Genomic DNA, 20,242 nt, shown 5'->3' on the forward strand with positions numbered 1-20,242 from the left:
ATTTTCTAGTAGCCACATTAAAAAGTAAAAAGAAAAAACATGTGAAGTTATTTTAAGAGTACATCCAAAATATTACCATTTCAACATGTAATCAACATAATACACTTATTACTGAGTTGTATACATTCTTTTTTTTGGTATTCACCTTCAAAATCTGGTGTGTATTTTATACCTGGATTACAACTCAATTTGAACTCGCCGTATTTTAAGTGCTCAACAGCAACACATAGCTAGTGATTATCAATTGAACATCTCAGGTCTAGAGACAATGAAAAAATTCATTCGAGTGACTCAGCTGTATATTCTCAAAATATCCTTAATCTGACATACACAGAGGTCTTATTTTCCCACTCAAAAATACTGTTTTATACTTCTGTTCTATAGGTAAACAATATGAAGAAAATCTGAGTTATAACTTTATAAAAGTTTTAATAAGTCAAATAAAACAGAACTTAAAAATATACTCTAAAGCTAAACAGAGAACACTCTGAAAAAGTCAGTTTCAAAAGCATGAAGTGACAAAAGCTGAATGCTAAGGAAACAGCGCCTGTTCCAGCTCACTCTTTACAAGTGTTTTAAGCTTTAAAGAGTACACTAAAACAATCACAAGATGACTGAAAAGGTTTTCACTAAAAAACAAAACAAAACAGGTTTTCACTAAAAAAATAAAGAAATAAACTGGCAATTATCACATGGTATTTAGATTTATATATAACATACTTTTTAATCATCATAATAAATTATCTGCATCTCACCTTAATGAAAGCCGCTCTCAGTGTCTGAGCTGCAGACAGATTTACTCGTTCTAGCTGCAATAAAAATTTTAAATCATTATTAACATCGATTTTCTTGGAAAAAGCATATTTCTGATATTTCATTCTGTAGTAAGCACACTGATATACTAATCGATTAACAAAAATACTTGCTAATGATTCTAAATCACCAGAATTCTTCAGACAGGCAATCTAAAATTTTCATTAAAATCATGAAAAATTAAGGCATGTATATCAGACTCTTAATTTATTCCTTTTAAAAAAATACTGTACCTTAAAGATAGATTTATTTTAAGATAAGCACAGAATACAAAATAACATTAAGTCCCTATAGAAAGAATAAACATATTCACTTAAATTTCTGAAAATGGGGGATTCAAGATTAACTCTCAGTGCTCTGTTGCAAATAGATGGCAAATTATGTGTGTACTGACTATAAAATGACCAAAACAAAGAAAATATCTATTACTTAAGATTCTACCTTACTCTTTTAAAATTGCTTTTCAATCCCCTCAGTCAGGCATTAAACTGAGATTAATCTTTTTTATTAATTAGCAAATAGCAGTGATAAAATGTTTGACAGTTAAATTGAAGACTGTGGATCATCTGGATTTCAGAGATGCTTTTATCTGTCCTCTATTTTTTTTTTAACCAGGATTAAAAAATTGTTACCTAAAATCATGAGTCAAAAGTTCAAATGCTTTTAATTCTTACATCAAATGTGTAAGGTTTACAATTCGGAAAGATAAATGTCCTTATTAGACACTATATAAGTTGCTTTTCAGTGAGCTGAGGAAGGCATGCAATTTCATTAAAAAACTCCATTTTTTGCAGAGTTAACTGCCAGGCTTACAATAACTAGCTTCAGTTAAGATCAGATTTTCTTAGTCCCTAAGAATTAGGCCGGTTAACTCAATAAAACTCAACATAAATATTTTTTATTTGGGACAATATTAAATGTTCAAAAACAATGTAACCTTTGTAGATTTTCATGCAAGTAGAATATTTCTACAAAACTCTTACGATTATATATCACATCGTACAATAAATATTCCTTTCAATTCCTTAAGGCAATGAAAATGTTTCCCTTTATAAATGACATACACACACACACCCCTAATGAATCTCCAACAGTTTAAATCAATTTATTTTCTAAACAAGACAGAAATGCCAAGAACCTTATCTCCTTACGAGTTATCACCTTAAGCAAAAGGCAAAAACAACAAAATTTGCCAAGATAAATAATTTATCTCCAAAAATAAACAATGGGCCATTTAATTTAGTATTTAACTTGGCTTCTACAAATCTTGTAAAATCTAACATTGCCCTTGTGGGTCAAAGGAAAGACACAAGGGGACCCACGTAGGCAAAAACAGCAAATAAGCAACTACATAAGGTAGGTATATTAATTAATGAAGGTATATTTCCCAAAATTAAAATTTTCTTCTTCGACCAAATTCATTTACTCACAATAAATCCCAATGAATAGTAAAATAATAATACAGCTCTTCTGATCTCAAGTTCATGTTGTGCAAGGGAGGCAGGGGCCGACAGCAGGATGAGTGTTTCCTCCCAGATAGGAACCCATTTCCTTGTTTGGGTTACACCACCCTCTGACCTCTTCTGACAAGTCAAAGGTCTGAGTCAGATGTGTGCCTTCAAGTATCGGCATTATTAACTCATTCTGTACTGCCTTGACTGGTATGTGAAATGGTCAACGGAAGTTAAAGAGGCCCCAAAAGTCAGTGAAGAACTATAAAATTGGTCAAGACAGACATCTACATCTCTAGATTTCTAGATTAAGTTTACATATATATATATATATATATACCTTAGGAAAGACAGAAAGGTCAGACTTAACGTACTGAATCAAATCTGTGAGCTGTGAAGCACCTGACCAGGACTCTGCTAGGAGTCATTTGAGGATATATTATTTACCCACAACATCTTGCAATAAACCCACCAGGCTTTTTTACTCATATGATATCAACACTGCCCAGGAAGTACCAGGCACAGAGGCACATACATACATTCAAAAATATTCTGAATGAAACTTATTCTTTCATCCATAAATTTATCTAAATTGTTCTTGAATCTATTTATAATTTCAGCCTGTAATACTCAGGTAGCAAGATATGTTTATACATGCCCTATTAAAAAGTGCTTCTATTTTAGGCCTCTTACATGTGATAGATGATTTCACAATAAAATCAAGTTCATCTTACCTGTACCTTTCATGACAGTATTAGGTTCTGGTAATATACTAATAACAGCTACCATTTACTAAGCACATATTATGGACTATTATATAGAGTATTTTTATAAAGAGTATCTCTAATCCTCATAATAAATCTGTAACTAGCTATCAGCATCTCCATTTTACAGAGGAAGAAACTCAGTTTGCATAAACTTACCCAACATAAAACAGCTACTAAGTACAGAGACAGGATTCACACCAGATCTGCCTGGTTCCAAAACCCATACACAAGCCACTCATGCTGCCTCCCCGTACTCACCCTTTCTGGACTGGAGTCTAACCTATTACCGAATCTCTTCAGCTACTTAAGAACGAACAAAATCCTGAGTTGCTACCATGTGAGAGAAGTCAGTGTGAGAGATACAAAGAAACAGACTCTAGACCTGGAATCCCAGAAGATTAATTTAAGTAGGTAGCTACATGGAAACTGATGGGATCACTGTCAGCTAAAGTACAAAGGAAAGTACGAAGATGAGATCTGAACTGGTCCTTGAAGAATGTGGTCCCTTAAAATCATCTTCCTTAGTGTTTCTTCAGGGTAACACAAGGGGGCGTAATGATGTTATGTCAGTTTGGAACAGACAATAATATCCACTTTGTTTCCAATACTTTTACTAATGGGTCCAGTATTTTTCTAACTTTTGGGGTAACGGTCTTTGACCAGGGTATGTTTAAAGAGCCAATGCTGTCATTTTTCAGTGGTGCCTGATAGTGCATACACCATGTTTTAAGTCCAAAGAAGGAGGGGACATATGATAATGGATACTGGGACACGGAGAGGCACTCCTGGGTCTCTGCCATGTGGAACTTCTACGTCACAAGTAAAAAGAGTTTAAAAAAAAAAAAAAAGAGAGAGAATCAGGGTGAGAGGAAAGGGCGCATAATATTTCCCCTCACCTAAAGAGAGGGAAGTGCAACTGGAGGGAAATGACAGGCTAGGTGAGCCCAACATTAAGGTCTCACCCCCACCCCACGTTCTGCCTACTCTCAGTTGTGTGAACTCCTCCTGCAACTGACTCTTCATAGATTTTGAGAGCACTTAACTATTAACTAATTGCAAACTTGTCAAATTTAACTTTCTGGGTCATTTATAAAAATATTTTAAAAGCTTGTAACTAATTTTAATTCCACAGAGCTCATTTATTATATTGCTCCCTCCAGAAATATCAGTTTATTCCTATACTTTATTTTCTAGTATCAAGCTGGTTTCTTAAACCCGTAATTATAAAAAAATATATCCACTTAACCCTTTGGTTGCTCAAGTTTTAAACAGTCTTGCATAAAATCTTTCAGAAGTTTTTTTGTTTTGTTTTGTGTTTTAGGTCAAAATAATTAGATTAGTTGGTTCCAAATTGTATATAAATATTGCTTCCTCAAAATTAGGTATATTTTCCACATGCTGATATCCCTTACCCTTCTTCCCACCCCCCCACCCCCACAAAGATTATTGATTATATTCTTTAAAAAGAGTTAAACTGAGCCAAGAATAAAAAGAATAAAAACTCCACATACACCTCTTGTGATTCAAATGATAAGGAGGTGAGTTAGGTCAAAAAAAGGAAAAAAGCCAGAAGAAAAACAGAAGTAGATGGAATCAAGAGGCCACCCATTAATTTTTATGAGTCCACAGAGAAGGCAAAATGCAATCATCTGTTTTGTACAGATTGATATTAAGTCCAGTAACTGGTTCTATAAGAATAAGTTCCTGGCGTTGCCAAGTTGTCTGGCAAAAAGGTAACCAGAGCCATCTAACTAGTATAAAAATATTCCACTAAAACATTACCTACGAATGTGCAAAACTCTAGGGTATGATCCCAATTTTGTCAGAAAATTATGTGGAAGACTCCTTAATAATAATAGCTAATACTTAACTACTAATAGTACGTGCCTGGTATTATTCTAGGCACTACAAAACATCAACTCATTTTATTTCCCAGAGTTGTGAGCATTAAGTAAAATATTGTTTATCCTCATTTTGCAGATTAGGAAACAAAGACAAGATTATATAACACAGTAAGTGGCAGAGGAGTAAATCAAATGCAATGCAAAATAGCAACTATGATGGCTTCCCGATGGTGGGATTGCAGGTGAAACCCATGCCTTCATTGTGGAGAAGTGTATATTTACTATGCTCAAAATCTGAGGTTTGATTTTTTCAATAGGAAAAATTATATTTATAATTATATTTCACCTTAGAACATTCCTTTAAAGTCATAGGAAAAGAAGATACATGATATGTCTTTTCCTGGAATGAAGAACTGAACCATATATCTTTCCTCCTCCATATACAAAGAATCAACAAAAGATAATACAGTACATAAAAACCTGATCTAAGACTTGGCATGAGGTTTCTATAAACTCATTATTCTATCATGCAACCAGGAGACCTATTTCACGGTACATTTACAACACATGCAATATACTTGGACTCTGAACTCTGCAGCAGCTGATTAAACGAGAAGCTTACTCCTCAGCTGTGCTGGCATAGCTTCATTAAGTTTAGCAAGCATCTAGGTCCCAGAATGCCATAAATAATTTTCCCCTGTGAGCTGCAGTAACAGTACTAAAATTCCCCAGGTGTAAGGATGTCCTACTACCTAAAAATCTGTTCTGCAAAATGAGTTCTGGGCTACCATTGTTACTATTATGAATGTAATGTTAAGGTGAGAATGCAAGCTTTTTAACTCTCACAATACACTGTGGATAAAACTGAGTGAATCAATTTAGCTTCAGAGTAAAACTTTACCCCTACTGTGGTGCTATTTTCTGTAAAATTAATTTGACATCCATTTTATCTTTAAATCTGCAAAGCAGAGAAAAACAGAGCCAAACTAAACTCTAATTTCCCCATGACTATTTATAGAAAAATCCATGTTTGAATGATAGTTAAATATTGTTTAACTGATTAGGTATCTTATTTAAGATGGTACATTAATACACTGGAATGTCAGAGAACAATGCTAGTATTTAAAAAAAAAAAAAAAAAAACCTTGATACCATGACGTTAGATCAGTAAATTCAATGCGAGAATTAGATCCTGACAATTTAACATAGTATCTCTGTCGGCCTCATCCAGCCATTTCATTTTCAAATTTCACTTCTAACAATTAGTTCTTGAAGCAACTATAAATCATTTGGCAACATGTTCTAATTCTGGGTCCATTAACCCATGTATGTTTTCAGATCTCAGATTTATGGAAGAGATTTACTAGTCCCTTCATAGCCATTTCTTTTTCTTTCAAATTAATTTTTTTGTACAAATGAATGAATTATAAGAGGTATACCAGTATTAATCCCAACAGTTCATTTTACCAGAATCCCACATCTTTTATAACAGTTTTCCAAAGTCAAGATTCAAATAAAATCATTTTACCATATGTAGGAAAAGGTCACTCAAATTGTTAGGAAAAAAGCTTTTCTCATTCCCCCCTCATTAACCAGAGGATCACATTGAAGTTCTGCGATATAAATTGCCCTCCCTTCAAATAAAGACTCAAAATACCAGATAAGTATAGAAAATGCCCCCAAACAACTTGATCCAATAGCCTACAGAGTTAGCTATATAGACATGAAAAGAGGGAGCACCTCTGGGTGGAAGTGTCATGATGGTTCTTGAAGAACATGGGAAGTTCAAACACTAAATGTCAAGACAGGTTACTCACCTACCCTTCAGTGACCCTCTCCTTACCTCATACCTGGTACAAGAATAATTAAATAGTTAATAATGTATTTGCTTAAACATCTGTGTTCCCTACAACTCTTGGGAAGAAGTATGACAACTTTTTCTTCTCCACATCTCCAGACCCTTGCTGAGTACTTGACAAATTAACAGTTGGCATTATATTCACTGAACAGCACTGAAGCACTTGCTTCCAACAATAACTGTAGTCTTGCAATGACTGGGTAAAGTGTTAGAACAAAATGGCAGAATTACTGGAGCGTAGGCTACAGCTGCTAGAGGTGGATATAACCAGCCCTAAAAGAGTGCCTCCAATGCTACCACAGTAGCAGGATAATAGGGACAGGTTTTCAAAAGATGCCTCCTCCTTGCTTCCTCTTTAGTAAACTTCTAAATTTCCTAACCACCCAGCTAGGTGTGGTCATAAATCTAAACTCGTGCCAATGAGATGTAAATGGAAGTCTTATGTAGGACTTTCAAAAAGGTTACTTTAAGGAAGCTGAATCAGCTGGAAATAACTCCCCACCCCCTGCTCCACTTTTTAACCCTTCTAGACAACAACTTAAGACAAAATAGCAGCGGCCATCCTACATACCGAAGTGACCTTGATAATGGAAGGCAAGCACTAGGATGATGAAACAGAAGATAGGAACCTGAGTTTCTGATGATACTGACTCATAATAATACTACTCCTGGACCACTTACCTCCAGAATTTTTTATGTAAAGAAATAAACTTTAAAGCAAAATAATTTCACATATCAGGATATCAGTTCACCATTAAAAGGAGGGGAGTAATTACTGGGAGTAATTCCAGTTCTAAAATTCTCTACATACCTTAGCATATAAACTAAAAAGAAAAACCTAAAATGTTTTGGTATTATTAAGTCCTGGAAAATTCCTCAAATAAAAAATCAACTATATATTCTCTAGATACGAAGAATGTTATCTTCCATTTACCAGTAAAATTATGTTTGTTGCTACTGACTATAATTCATTAGGATATTTTTGTGCCTGCTCTTCTGGCTGCCTAAAATGTGCTAATCCCCAACTCTTCAACACTTTAACCCTTATTTATCTCTTTCAGATGTTACAATATATGTCTCTTTTTCCAGTGAGGCCTGTCCTGGCCCCTAAAATAGGTCCCACCTGCTATTTTATTTAACACACTTAAAAAAAAAAAAAAACTTCCTAGCACTTACCACAATTTTTCATTTATATAATTACTTGTATTCTTTTGTTCAATGTCTCTCTCTCCCACTATAGTGAAACCTCCAGAGGAGGAACAAAAAATCAGAGTCTTTCCCTCAATGTTTTATGCCCAGGCCTGGCACAATGCCTAACACATAGATGGAGTCCATTTATGTAAGTACTTATTATATGAAGGAACAAACGAATGAATAAATGAAGCAAGCATTAAGGAACTGCAGAGATCCTATGAAGCAATGTTTACCCACTTACCTCATTAAACACAGGATACATGACTGCATAGAGGGGCATAGAAACCATGGAAGTGGTCTCAGCTTCATTCTTCATCTCTTCCATTGTCATCCTCATTCAAAAGCCAACTACAGTAGAAAAAGCAGTGCTAAAATGCAGAGGAATCTTCATTCACTGCAGCCTTTCTTCTCTTTTTTGTGATAAAACAACAGGGCACAAAACATATGCTGACCTGGTTAAAGGGGAAGAAAGAACAGAGATTTACTATCCTAGAATTAATAATAAAAACTTAAGGTGTTTAACATTTTCATTAAAATTCTTTTGCTAATTGTTCATTGATTTTTGTCACCTAAAAAATAACCAAAACATAGCAAGCATCAAAGATTTAAGGCAAAATTTTAAATTCTACCAAATGTGATCTATTTGGGAAAAAAATTGACCTAATTTATTAATTAAATAATTCGCTTAACATTATTTAATTTTGCCAGTGGCATTTTTTTGAATCGTTGTCCAAATCTGACACAGAGACTAAGAAGAAAAACCCACAGACACTGGTAGTTTGGAAATAAAATATCGAGAATTCAACAATATGAGAGAAATTTTGCTTTGAGGAGTTGAAGAAATGTGTTGCTTTTTAAGAGAAAGCAACTGTATTTAATTCCTTTGCTAGGCTGAAATATGAGCCTAATTATAAAGTGAAAGAGTAACAGTAGTAACATACCTATATATTAAATGATATACATGTTAAACAAAAAGCCATTAATTTTGAATAATTTCTACCATTTATAAAGCATTTTCAGATTATAAAACATATTTCACATGCATTTAGTCCTAATAACTTACCTTAGAGTAACTGTCATTCTAATTTTTTTTTTTTTTTTTTTTTTTTTTTTTTTTTTTTTTTTTTTTTTGCTGTACGTGGGCCTCTCACTGTTGTGGCGTCTCCTGTTGCGGAGCACAGGCTCCGGACGCGCAGGCTCAGCGGCCATGGCTTACGGGCCCAGCCGCTCCACGGCATGTGGGATCTTCCCAGACCGGGGCACGAACGCACGTCCCCTGTATCGGCAGGCGGACTCTCAACCACTGCGCCACCAGGGAAGCCCTGTCATTCTAATTTTACAGATGAAAATGTAGACTCAGAGATGATAAATAACTTGCCAAAGATCACACATGCAGAGGCCTGTGACTTGATCCCTGTGCTCTGAATCCAGATCTGACACTCCCAAATCAGAAAATAAAGTATGAAGTGAAAACCCAGAACCTCATCTACCCAGGAAAATGCCCAGAAGTTATTCATTCACTGAATAAATATACGTTTAGTACTTACTACATGCAAGATACAATGGGGGATGAAAAAGATGTGGTCTTAATCATTAAAACATTATCTGAGCCAGACTGTGGAAGACCTAAGCAGTTTGAAAGCTACAAAGGCCAGTACTCATAGCTTTAAAAACTTCCAATAACCTGCCCTGTTTGAGAACTGCTTACTATTCTTCCATATATCCCTACCAGTGAAGGGGAACTCAACACCTACAAAAACAGTTTAGCCTTATTTCTGGTAGTTCTAAACATGGAAAGTCTTTCCTGTTTCTGAGCTTAAATCTGCTCCCTGACTTCACAGAACCAAATAGTTAAATAAATAAATAATAAATAAAAGGAAGAAAAGGCCAATTCCTAAATTTTATTCTATAGGACAAGAGAAAATCATTACCTAATGAGACAATTGGTACTTAAGTAGACTGCTTTGGTCATAGCATTAGGAAAGAATGGAGGAACAGAAGTTGAAGGGAAGGAAAACTTAAGAAATCTAGTGTATCTAGATCAATAGGACCTGAGTAATAAGCAAGAGCAAGCAGATAAATATCAATTCTGGCCCTGCTGTTCCTATTTGATTACTTAATAAGCCATTTGGTAATCTGCTTTTCCACTTAAAAATTAACTGTGAATACCTTTTCATAATAAACTTGGAATAAAGAAGAGGGGCTGAAGTGCTGTCAAAATGAAAATGATGGATACTGGATGTACAGTATAAGTAGTAAATAAAAAGCATCAGTATCTATGAAAAAAGAAAGTGAAAAATAGCAGTACAGGGCCAACAACAGAACTTGAAGAGCTATTTCACTGGATGACAGAAAAAAAATCTTTTGTTTATTTAATAAATATTTACTGACTAGCTACACAATATTAGGCCTGGTACTAAACAGAGAGCAGTGAATAAGACAAGACCTCAGGGATCTTATACTATGGAAGGAAAGACAGAAAATGAACAATTGTGAAAACCACACAGGATGCTATCCTACTATGGGAGAACTGGATGAGAGGACCAGCATCACAAAAACCAGGTGTTTCAGAGAAGGTGGTCAAAAGTTTTAGATGCTCTTGAATATGGACAATAACTTAAAAAAAAATTTTAATTTGATTTCTTGATGAGGTCAAGAGTAACACTCAAAGAGTACTGTCACTTGCATGCTGGGAGAGGTCACTGGCATACTGCAAGGGCTGAGGTGGTGAGCTGGTGAGAGAGGAGTCTAAGTTTTCAAGGATCTCAGTAAAAAGGAAGTGAAATATTAAAGGAGATAAAACACTGAAGTATGCTCAATGGGATCATTTTGAACACATGCCTATCCCCGCATAAATAAGGCAGACAGAGTTGAAGGAATCAGTAAAGTGGTTAGAGTCACTTTCTGAATTCCTGCTGATACCCACCTATCTATCCCACTAAACCTGCTCACTTAATTTTCACTTTTTAAAATACTGGCATTGAATTTTTTTTAAAAAAATTTGTGTAATAAGTAGTATTGTACCACATCAGAAAATTTTCACTTAAAATATTTATGATTCAAGTCAACTGTCTCTTCCTCTGTATATATATATTTATTTTTATACATATAAATATATATATATATATTTATTTCTTGCTTCTTTAACTTTACAGGACTATCAGCTACTATTTGTCATCAAAAAGATAATATTATAGCAACATTATGGGCTACATAGGTGGCTGGCCCACTCCACACTTAACCACCTTTTTAAATATTGTTCCTATGGGAAAATGTTCCAAAGAACCAATTTACATCTGACCTTTTCAGAACACACGTTCACAAGCTGGGGCCAAACACAGTTTCATTAGTGTTTACGTGAGATTAAAAATCAACAATTCCAGGCTTCCCTGGTGGCGCAGTGGTTGAGAGTCCGCCTGCCGATGCAGGGGACATGGGCTCGTGCCGCGGTCCGGGAGGGTCCCACATGCCGGGGAGCGGCTGGGCCCGTGAGCCATGGCTGCTGAGCCTGCACGTCCGGAGCCTGTGCTCCGCAATGGGAGAGGCCACAACAGTGAAAGGCCCGCGTATCACACACACACACAAAAAAGCAACAATTCCAGTAAGGCTTTTTAAATATTAAATTGTTTTGCCAATTTTAATTCAACTTCAAGTTAAAATATGCTGTCATTCCTTCTACATGCTTCTTCATTTGAAACGGTTTAATGGACAACCTGCCAATTACTCCAAGCCACTCCAATGCCAAACTCATAGTCTTAGGAGTTTCTGCCCTGCACTACCCAACCAACCCACAGGAGTCTGTTCATTTAAAGAACTATACTTGGGTGTACCTTAAGGCTCAGAATCAGCATTTCCTGAAACAGCCTCACTTTACTCCATCTGGGGACAACAGAGCCAAAGCTATTTACTCAAGAATAAAATGAGTAACAAAGGGAAGTTCCTGGTATTGATGTATGCAGTTCTTGGGGAGAAACAGAAGCTTCCTAAGTAAAGTCAAATTCTATACTTAAAAAATATTTGTAAGCAGGTCTATTTGTCTTGTTTTTCTCTATAGTGAAATCTAGTACTTAGCCCCCTTACATGGTCCTAAATTCTTATAATTCCTTTAATTTCCCTCCCTAAAGAGGGGAAGTTTTATTTATTTTTGTTGGCCCTCCGAACTGTCCATAATATTTAGCTAAAAGAAGTCTGTTTATTCTAGCAGTAAACAGAACCCATGAGTTCATGTTACAGTTTACAAGTGTAGTTCTTTTTTCCAATAGCCATTACAGTCAGCATAGCAGGTACATAGTAGACACTTTATAAATGTTTGTTGAATGAATAAATCAATGAGATAAGAGATGGGCAATTTATAAGTTGAATCAGTCTTGCTAATACTTTTCAAATATCAAGCCTAGCAAAACAAAAACAGACCCAGAAATCTAAAAAATTTTATTAACAAAGTCTGGACCCAGTTACATTTACCAGTTTTTACTTCTTTTGGCTATCCCAAGCTCTTCCTACTATAGTAAGCTAAGAGAATATAAGCATCAGATAACTGCAAATAAAATCAGAATTCCAACAGAAATTTACATGAAAACCAAATAAAACCAAAGAAAATAAAACAGAGATTATAAATTCTAATGTCTCAATTTTATTAAGGCTACGAGGACATGATTCTAGGGACATAACTGGTGTATAATTTAATAGTTCACAAAATTCTCAAAGTGCAAACATTTCCAACATTTGTTAACCTTGTTTTACACATAAGAAAGATCCTAAAAATCACCCAACTTTTAGCAGAAAGCAAAACTTTTTCTATGATAAAGAGTGGAAGAGTGGTGCAGTTTCCAAATGTTGGATGACCTAAGGCATCACAATCACTTCAGGGCCTATTAAAAACACAAATCCCCAAGACTACTCAATCAGAATCTCCAAGAAAGGGCCAAGGAAGCTGTATTTTAACAGCCAGCCTAGATGATTCTTGTGAACAGAACCAGCTGGAAATCACTGGTATGGAAAGAACAGTGGCTAGAGTCAGAAAAAAGAACTGCTAAGGCCAGTCTTGAGACATGGGTAAAATTAAGTTTGACTCAGTATCTGAGACAGGGGTTTTTGGTCCTGACTTTGTAGAAGTTTCACTTAATCACTGACCTTGTTTCCTCATCAGAAACAGAAAGAGGGTAAAAATTATATCATCTTAAAGGCCATGGTACCCTAAAATTCAGTGATAATAAAATTTTACTACTGGTATCTCCTAAAGGTTCCAAAGTAATCTCGTGGGAATTTTTTTTTTTTTTTTTTTTTTTGCAGTACGCGGGCCTCTCACTGTTGTGGCCTCTCCCGCTGCAGAGCACAGGCTCCGGACGCGCAGGCTCAACGGCCATGGCTCACGGGCCCAGCCGCTCCGCGGCATGTGGGATCTTCCCGGACCGGGGCACGAACCTGTGTCCCTTGCATCGGCAGGTGGACTCTCAACCACTGTGCCACCAGGGAAGCCCCGTGGGAAATTTTTAAAAAAGAAAAAGATCTCATCAGATCTTAAAAAAATTCACGAATTCCAATAAGGAGATCCTCTTCAATAGTTGGTTGATTCAGGGTTTCAAATAACTGACAACCCCTTGCTTTCTCTTAAGCATCTGGCATCACGAATCACACCCAGAAACTGAATTTATTCCAAAGTGGGTATAGATCAGTCTGGCCAATTCACATAGCTGGAAAGGTGGGCATCTGATATCACAACCTACCTTTTAGGGCCTTCTCATGCCAAAATATTGTAGCCACTTCCAAACAAGAGACAAAAGGTTTAGAGGAGGAAGCTAGGAAAAAGGCAGGCAGAGGAACAGGGTACTAAGTAAGAGATCCTACTTAGACCAAAATGAGCTTGAACCTTCAGGATACACCTACATCTCTCTCCTTCCTCTGCAAATTGTATTTTTTATAATTCAAGGTCCTCCATTCTACAGTTTTCTTATTGAATAAGGTAACGTGGAACTCAACTTCCCTAAACATGCACTGCTGTCAGCTTAGTATTGATAGAATTTTGCATTTAGGGACCTCTGGGAACAATCTCTTCTTAATGGTAGGTGTAATATATTACATTTTGCCACTCTATCTGTTTATATGTATCAATTTTTTCTAGGCTTCTCCAAAATAATAAATGCACAATTTGTGCAGAGATATGTGAAAAGAGAGTAAGAATGATCTGAAAACATGGGCTCAAATCCTGTCATTATAAACCATCTTGTCTCTGAGCAAGTCACTTGACCTACGTATGCTTTAGTTTTTTAAGATGGACCAAAACTGAGCTGTATACTTGAAAGTGATATAATTAGACTGAAAGATGAAGTAATTTCTAAATCAAACCATAAAGCCTCTATATGAAATCATTTTAATTTACTAAGTTACTAAGCACTGTATTTTTGCACTTTTAAGTAACTATTTAAAGAAAGTATACATTCTGCAAAGAATTATCACTTCACTGGAAGATCTGACCTCAGTCAGATTTGTAAAGGCACCTCCTCTGTTATACCACAATTTCCAGGAATCGGATACCACCAACTGTTTTTTTTTTTTTTTTTAAAAAACAAGGTCAAAAAAAATAATCTCTAATATTTCTATAAACATGACTGACCAAACAAGCATTTACTGTTATTAAGAAATAATAGAGGTTCTAACTAAAACAACATCTGAAAATTAAGATGTTTTTGAAAATAGGTAACACTGGCAAATTAGCACACAATGACCCACGAAGGAAAAACGCCTAAATGTAAAATTTAGCAATTTAACTCCATTTACTTTATCATTCTTTGTTAAACTCCATATAGCTTTCACAGACAAGTGTTCCTTAACTATGAAGCAGATCTGGTTCTAAACATATAAATCACTCATTTAAAACTTACTGTTTATTTTTCTATAGAGGGTTAAGTGAGGGTTAAGGTTCTAAGAAAGACTTCAAAGTTCACAATGTTACCTAAAGGAAAATAGTAATAGGGTTGTTTGAATTATACAGTGCCCACCCCCACCAATCCAGTTTCACTTACTTGAGGTCAACTGCGGTCCAAAAATACTAAATGGAAATTTCCAGAAATAATTCATAAGTTTTAAATTGCTCGCCATTCCAAGCAGCATGACATAATCTCACACCCTCCAGCCTGAGACCCCCAACCATAGATATCGTCTGCTCCCAACATGCAACCATTGACATCATCATGCTTGATGATCCTCCTTCTGACGTATCATCAGAAGGTCAATAGTAGCCTAACACTATTATCACAATGCCTACATCATTCACTTCCCTTCATCTTATCACTCAGGCATTTTATCACCTTGCATCATCACAAGGGTAAGTATAGTACAACAAGATATTTTGAGAGAGACCACATTCACATAACTTTATTACAGTGCGTTGTTATAACTGCTCTATTTTATTACTAGTTATTGTTGTTAATCTCTTGCTGGGACTTCCCTGGTGGCCCAGTGGTTAAGACTTCACCTTCTAATGAAGGGGGTGCAGGTTCGATCCCTGGTCGAGGAGTTAAGATCCCACACGCCTTGTAGCCAAAAAACCAAAAACATAAAACAGAAGCAATATTGTAACAAATTCAATAAAGACTTAAAAAATGGTCCACATCAAAAAAATCCTAAAAAAAAATCTCTTGCTAATTTATAAATTACACTTTACCACACATATGTATGTATAGGAAAAAACAGTATGTAGAGGGGATGGTACTGTCTGAGGTTTCTGGCATCCACTAGGGGTCTTGCAACCTATAGCCAGAAAAAGGGGGGGCCTCTTATACTTAGTCAACATTAACAGCACTGTCATTAGTGAGGTAAGTGACAAGCATAGTGATTCTAGAACCAGACTCGCCTGGAATCAATCCTAGATCTACTAGTTCTGTGACCTGGGGCAAGTTATCTAACTTCTCTGTGCTACAGTCTTCTCATCTATGAAATGAGAATAATATCTGGCTCTTAAGGTTGTGAAGGTTAAACAAGTTATTACAGATAAAGTGTTTAGAACAGTACATGGAACACAGTAATCATTTAATATTAGCTATTATGATTAAGTACATTTTAATCTAGGATGACAAGATCTCTTTCTAGAGGTCATATCCTCTGTACAATCAACCATCTAGCCAGGGGAGTCAAGGACTCTTGAAAACCAGATAAATGGGGGAAGATAAGTGATTGTAAACCTTAGAACAGCAGAACTGTTTTGTTTTTCAAATAAATTCTTTTATCAAATCCTAAATGTGAGATAAAACACACTCAACTGTTCATTCATTCAATACATGTATTAAGTAATAACTATGGTTTACCAGCCCTTCCTCTCACAGGAGCCCTTAAACACCTCTCTCCACAATTTGAGAATCACTGCTCTAGGGACAATCACTACACAAGCATTATGAACAAAGCATCTTAAGAACAAAGGTGAGTGGTCCGAATAGTAAGGATAAGGACTGGCAAAAGATATCCGGACCCAGATTTTTTCCATAATTCAGATAGTTCTGGATCTCAATTTCTCACCAGTAAATTTATCTGTACTGTCGTCACATGCTCATGCATTTAAGAAACCTAAATGTTAAGACCCTAAAATTTTAAAGCGATAACAGCCATTAGTATACATTACTATATATTATCTAGTGCAATCTCAAAATTTCACAATTTAGAAATAAAAGTCCCCAGAAATTCACATTAAGAAACTAGTCACAGACATTTTAAACAAATATGCAATTGAGCTACTATAACCTATTGTACAGGACATCTTAGTCTGCCAAACTGATCTACTTCTAGGCTCACCTGCCCTGCTCTTTGTGTCCTCCACTGGTCCCGCAGATGAGAGCCAAGACCCCCAGACTCCTCGCAGAGTGTTTGGAGATGGAAGCCAGTGGGAATGTGGTTCTGATTCAAGGTCGCCCTAGGGTACTCAGCAGCACAGAGTTTGTGGATCTTCCATTGGCTGCTGCTGAGACCTCTGACTCACTCACTTGAAAAGGTACCTGCATCATGTCAGTGTAAGAACTTCCATATTTGGGGGAGTAGTTTCTTAATACAGAAATCATAAAACGGACAAGAAGTAATTAGGTTTTTCTACAGATGGACAGTACAGAGCAGTAGGTAAGTGCTTAGATTAGAAACAAAGGTCTAAGTTTGAATTTTGCTCAGGTGGGTGATATCATTTGTTATTTAATCTCTTTCTAAACTCAGTGAGAAATTACTGGAAATAACGATTGAGGTACTCACCTCACAGGATTAAGAGTACAAAATGCATGTACTCATTACACTGTCTGACACACAATAAACATCCAATTCATATTATTAGTTATTAATGGTTTATCCAAGATTCTATGAACCTGACATGGCATCAGGACTGGAACTAGGGTGAGGCAAACCAGATGCCTAGAGCACAAAATTAAGCTCTCACCTGCCTGACAGAGTGAGCACCTTCTTAAATTTTGTACCCTGGGCCTCCCTGGTGGCGCAGTGGTTGAGAGTCCGCCTGCCGATGCAGGGGATACGGGTTCGTGCCCCGGTCTGGGAGGATCCCATATGCCGCGGAGCGGCTGGGCCCGTGAGCCATGGCCGCTGAGCCTGCGCATCCGGAGCCTGTGCTCCGCAACGGGAGAGGCCACAACAGTGAGAGGCCCGCGTACGGGGAAAAAAAAAAAAAAAAAAAAAAAATTTTGTACCCTAGACCCTCCCTGCCTCACCCTAGTCCTGTCCCTGCATAGCACACACAAGGATAGCCTAATACTGATATCACAATGTCATAAAGGCCACTTACATAGCATATTTTTAAAATCTTTTCTCGGGCTTCCCTGGTGGTGCAGTGGTTGAGAGTCCGCCTGCCGATACAGGGGACACGGGTTCGTGCCCCGGTCCGGGAAGATCCCACATGCCGCGGAGCGGCTGGGCCCGTGAGCCATGGCCACTGAGCCTGCGCGTCCGGAGCCTGTGCTCCGCAACGGGAGAGGCCACAACAGTGAGAGTCCCACGTACCGCAAAAAACCCAAAAAAAACAAAAAACCTTTTCTCCCCCACTTGCCAAAATGGAGGCATATATAAATTACTTGGGCCACCCAAAAAAGTTACATATATCATCCAAAGCAAATTACATAGTTTAGGAATCCTTAAAAGAATGTGATCATCAAATGCAAGCCCGTGTTAAAACTACTTTTTATTCTCTTAAGGTACATAGAGCAATTTAATAAAGAAAGCCGTGGCCCAGAAGTAGGCTCAGTAGCAGAGTGAAATCAAGATGTGATCAAAGATTTTCTCAAGATAATCCATAAAGGGGGATAATCTATATGGGAAAACCAGAAGATAATAGAATCAAAAGGCTTGCTAACTCTGAATTAGCTGATGGGAAATGGGAACAACAAAAATAGCAACAACTGGCTTCTAAGATACTTCTGCACAACAGGTTCAGGGAAAAGGATACACGTCTCTTTGGTTGTGACAATCCTCGATTTTTTTTCCTATTCGAATGCCTAAATTTTTGTTAAATTCTGGTCTGAACAAAATTTAAATGAAAACATTCGTTGGAAGGCAGGAAACAAATCTGTTCCCTTGAATGTGTTCACTTATGCCCATAAAGTTCTTAATCTAGTGGTTCATGAATTAAATAATGCCTAACTGAACAGTCATTTAGCATTTAATTGCGGTACATCTTTGCAATTTCCTTTTTATTAGTATTTGTGATGTTTTAATTTCTCAAATATAATGCTAAAGCTTTCCTTTACCCTTAGAAATTCAATTAAACTCAAGCTCTCATACTGTCCCTATGTTCTTTATGCTTGGAAGTACAATGTAAGGAGACTGTACCACATGGGTCAGGCTTACCTGCTCTGTAACACTTACAATCTTAGATACCTACTATCTTACTTAATGACTCCTTACTGCTTAAGGCTCTCTACAGTATGCAGTGTGTATTTTCTTTACCTTACCTTATCAAATTTCTTTGCACCACAACACTGCCACAAAGCACTTAAACGTTGATAAAATTATTAGCCTCAGATGATAAATGGACTCTGACTCATTTGTTTAACAGTAGATGCTAATAAGGACAAGATTCTATCATAATGATGAACTTTAACCTCACCTTTAGCTCCCAACTGATCTCAAATAAAAATTCTATTAGTCACAAGAAGAAATAAGGGAGATAGAATGGTATCTGCTTAAACCATACGCACAATTCCACCTGACCTTCACTTGCAAAACTGTAATTCATTTTTCAAGGAAGTACACCAAAATTAAGGTAGGACCTCAGAAATCTCTCAAGTTTTGAAAATACTGCCAAAATGTCAATTTTATTACCGATAAAGGCATCCACAAGTATCTACTTCTGAATAAAAGACCATATTCAAAATCCTTTGTAATTAAATTAGAAAGCCTTGCAACAACGTGAACTGGTACAGGGAGCAGCTGAAGTCTGGAGGCCATGTCTGATTCACTTACCATTCCCAAATGCTTTTGGCTGCAGCAACCTAATGAAGTCTAAGAAGGCAGCAGATGTGTAACATCTTAGGATTTTGTCCTTCCTGAACTCCAAACTCCACTGCAGTTCCAGTTCATCCTGAAGACAGGATGGTTGAATAAAGCAGGAAGGCATGTTTCAGTGCCAGGGACCAGAAGGTAACTTAGAGAAACTATCATTTCCCCCCCCTCCTATCAGCTCTGCCCCGAAATTATCAAATGAATGGATGCATGTACAAGTATTTAACATAACAGAATGGCTAAATGTCCATATGACGGTCTTTCCATCCCCTACTATCCACCAAATTATAAACACTGTAGGGAAGTTTTATTCCGTTCTCTATTTTCTAGTACCTAGCTCAGTACTCTATATAGTCAGTCTACGTCAGCAGCAGTGTTAGAGATGTGATGATGAAAAGCCAGATATAGTCCACGCCCTTGAGGGTGTGCAGTCTTACAGGGAAGAGAGGCAATAAAGAAATACATGTTAAGCTGCCACTTCACATAACTCCGGGGAGCATACCTGTGTCATACTATATATACACTTTTCTATGCAAATTCGATGAGCATGCTGAACAATTTTTTTTGAAGAAAACAACAAAAAAGAAAACTATTGAAATAGGTAGGTGATCATAGTTCCATTCCACGCATATAAGCCCCAGAATGAAAGAGATCAAGACATGGATCTGCTGCCCCCCCCATCAGACTGAGAGCCATAGCTGTCCTCATAATGAGCAGCTCACCACACTGTGATTCCACAAAATCACACTGTGATTATGTATTATAATGTACATATTTCTTTTCCAACATGATCTCTGAATAACAAGTTAAATACCTGACCCAGCACTCAAAGGA

General features: G+C 36.7%; 1 protein-coding gene across 3 annotated transcripts in view; it reads right to left on the reverse strand.

Annotated features, from left to right (window-relative positions):
• Positions 1–20,242, reverse strand: part of PDCD10 (programmed cell death 10) — a 41,828-nt gene that overhangs the window by 15,947 nt on the left and 5,639 nt on the right. For 2 of the 3 annotated variants that reach the window (XM_060099091.1, XM_060099092.1), the window contains exons 2-3: positions 8,169–8,379; positions 756–809 (exon numbers count right to left, since the gene is read on the reverse strand). In XM_060099091.1, the coding sequence (XP_059955074.1) occupies positions 756–809; positions 8,169–8,264 (150 nt within the window). In that variant the 5' untranslated portion in view covers positions 8,265–8,379. Of the gene's footprint in view, positions 1–755; positions 810–8,168; positions 8,380–19,369; positions 19,451–20,242 lie in introns of those variants that run through there. The other variant, XM_060099094.1, reaches the window with a different exon arrangement.

The sequence above is a fragment of the Mesoplodon densirostris genome, chromosome 5 (assembly GCF_025265405.1).
Source record: "Mesoplodon densirostris isolate mMesDen1 chromosome 5, mMesDen1 primary haplotype, whole genome shotgun sequence".
In the NCBI taxonomy this organism is placed as follows: Eukaryota; Metazoa; Chordata; class Mammalia; order Artiodactyla; family Ziphiidae; genus Mesoplodon; species Mesoplodon densirostris.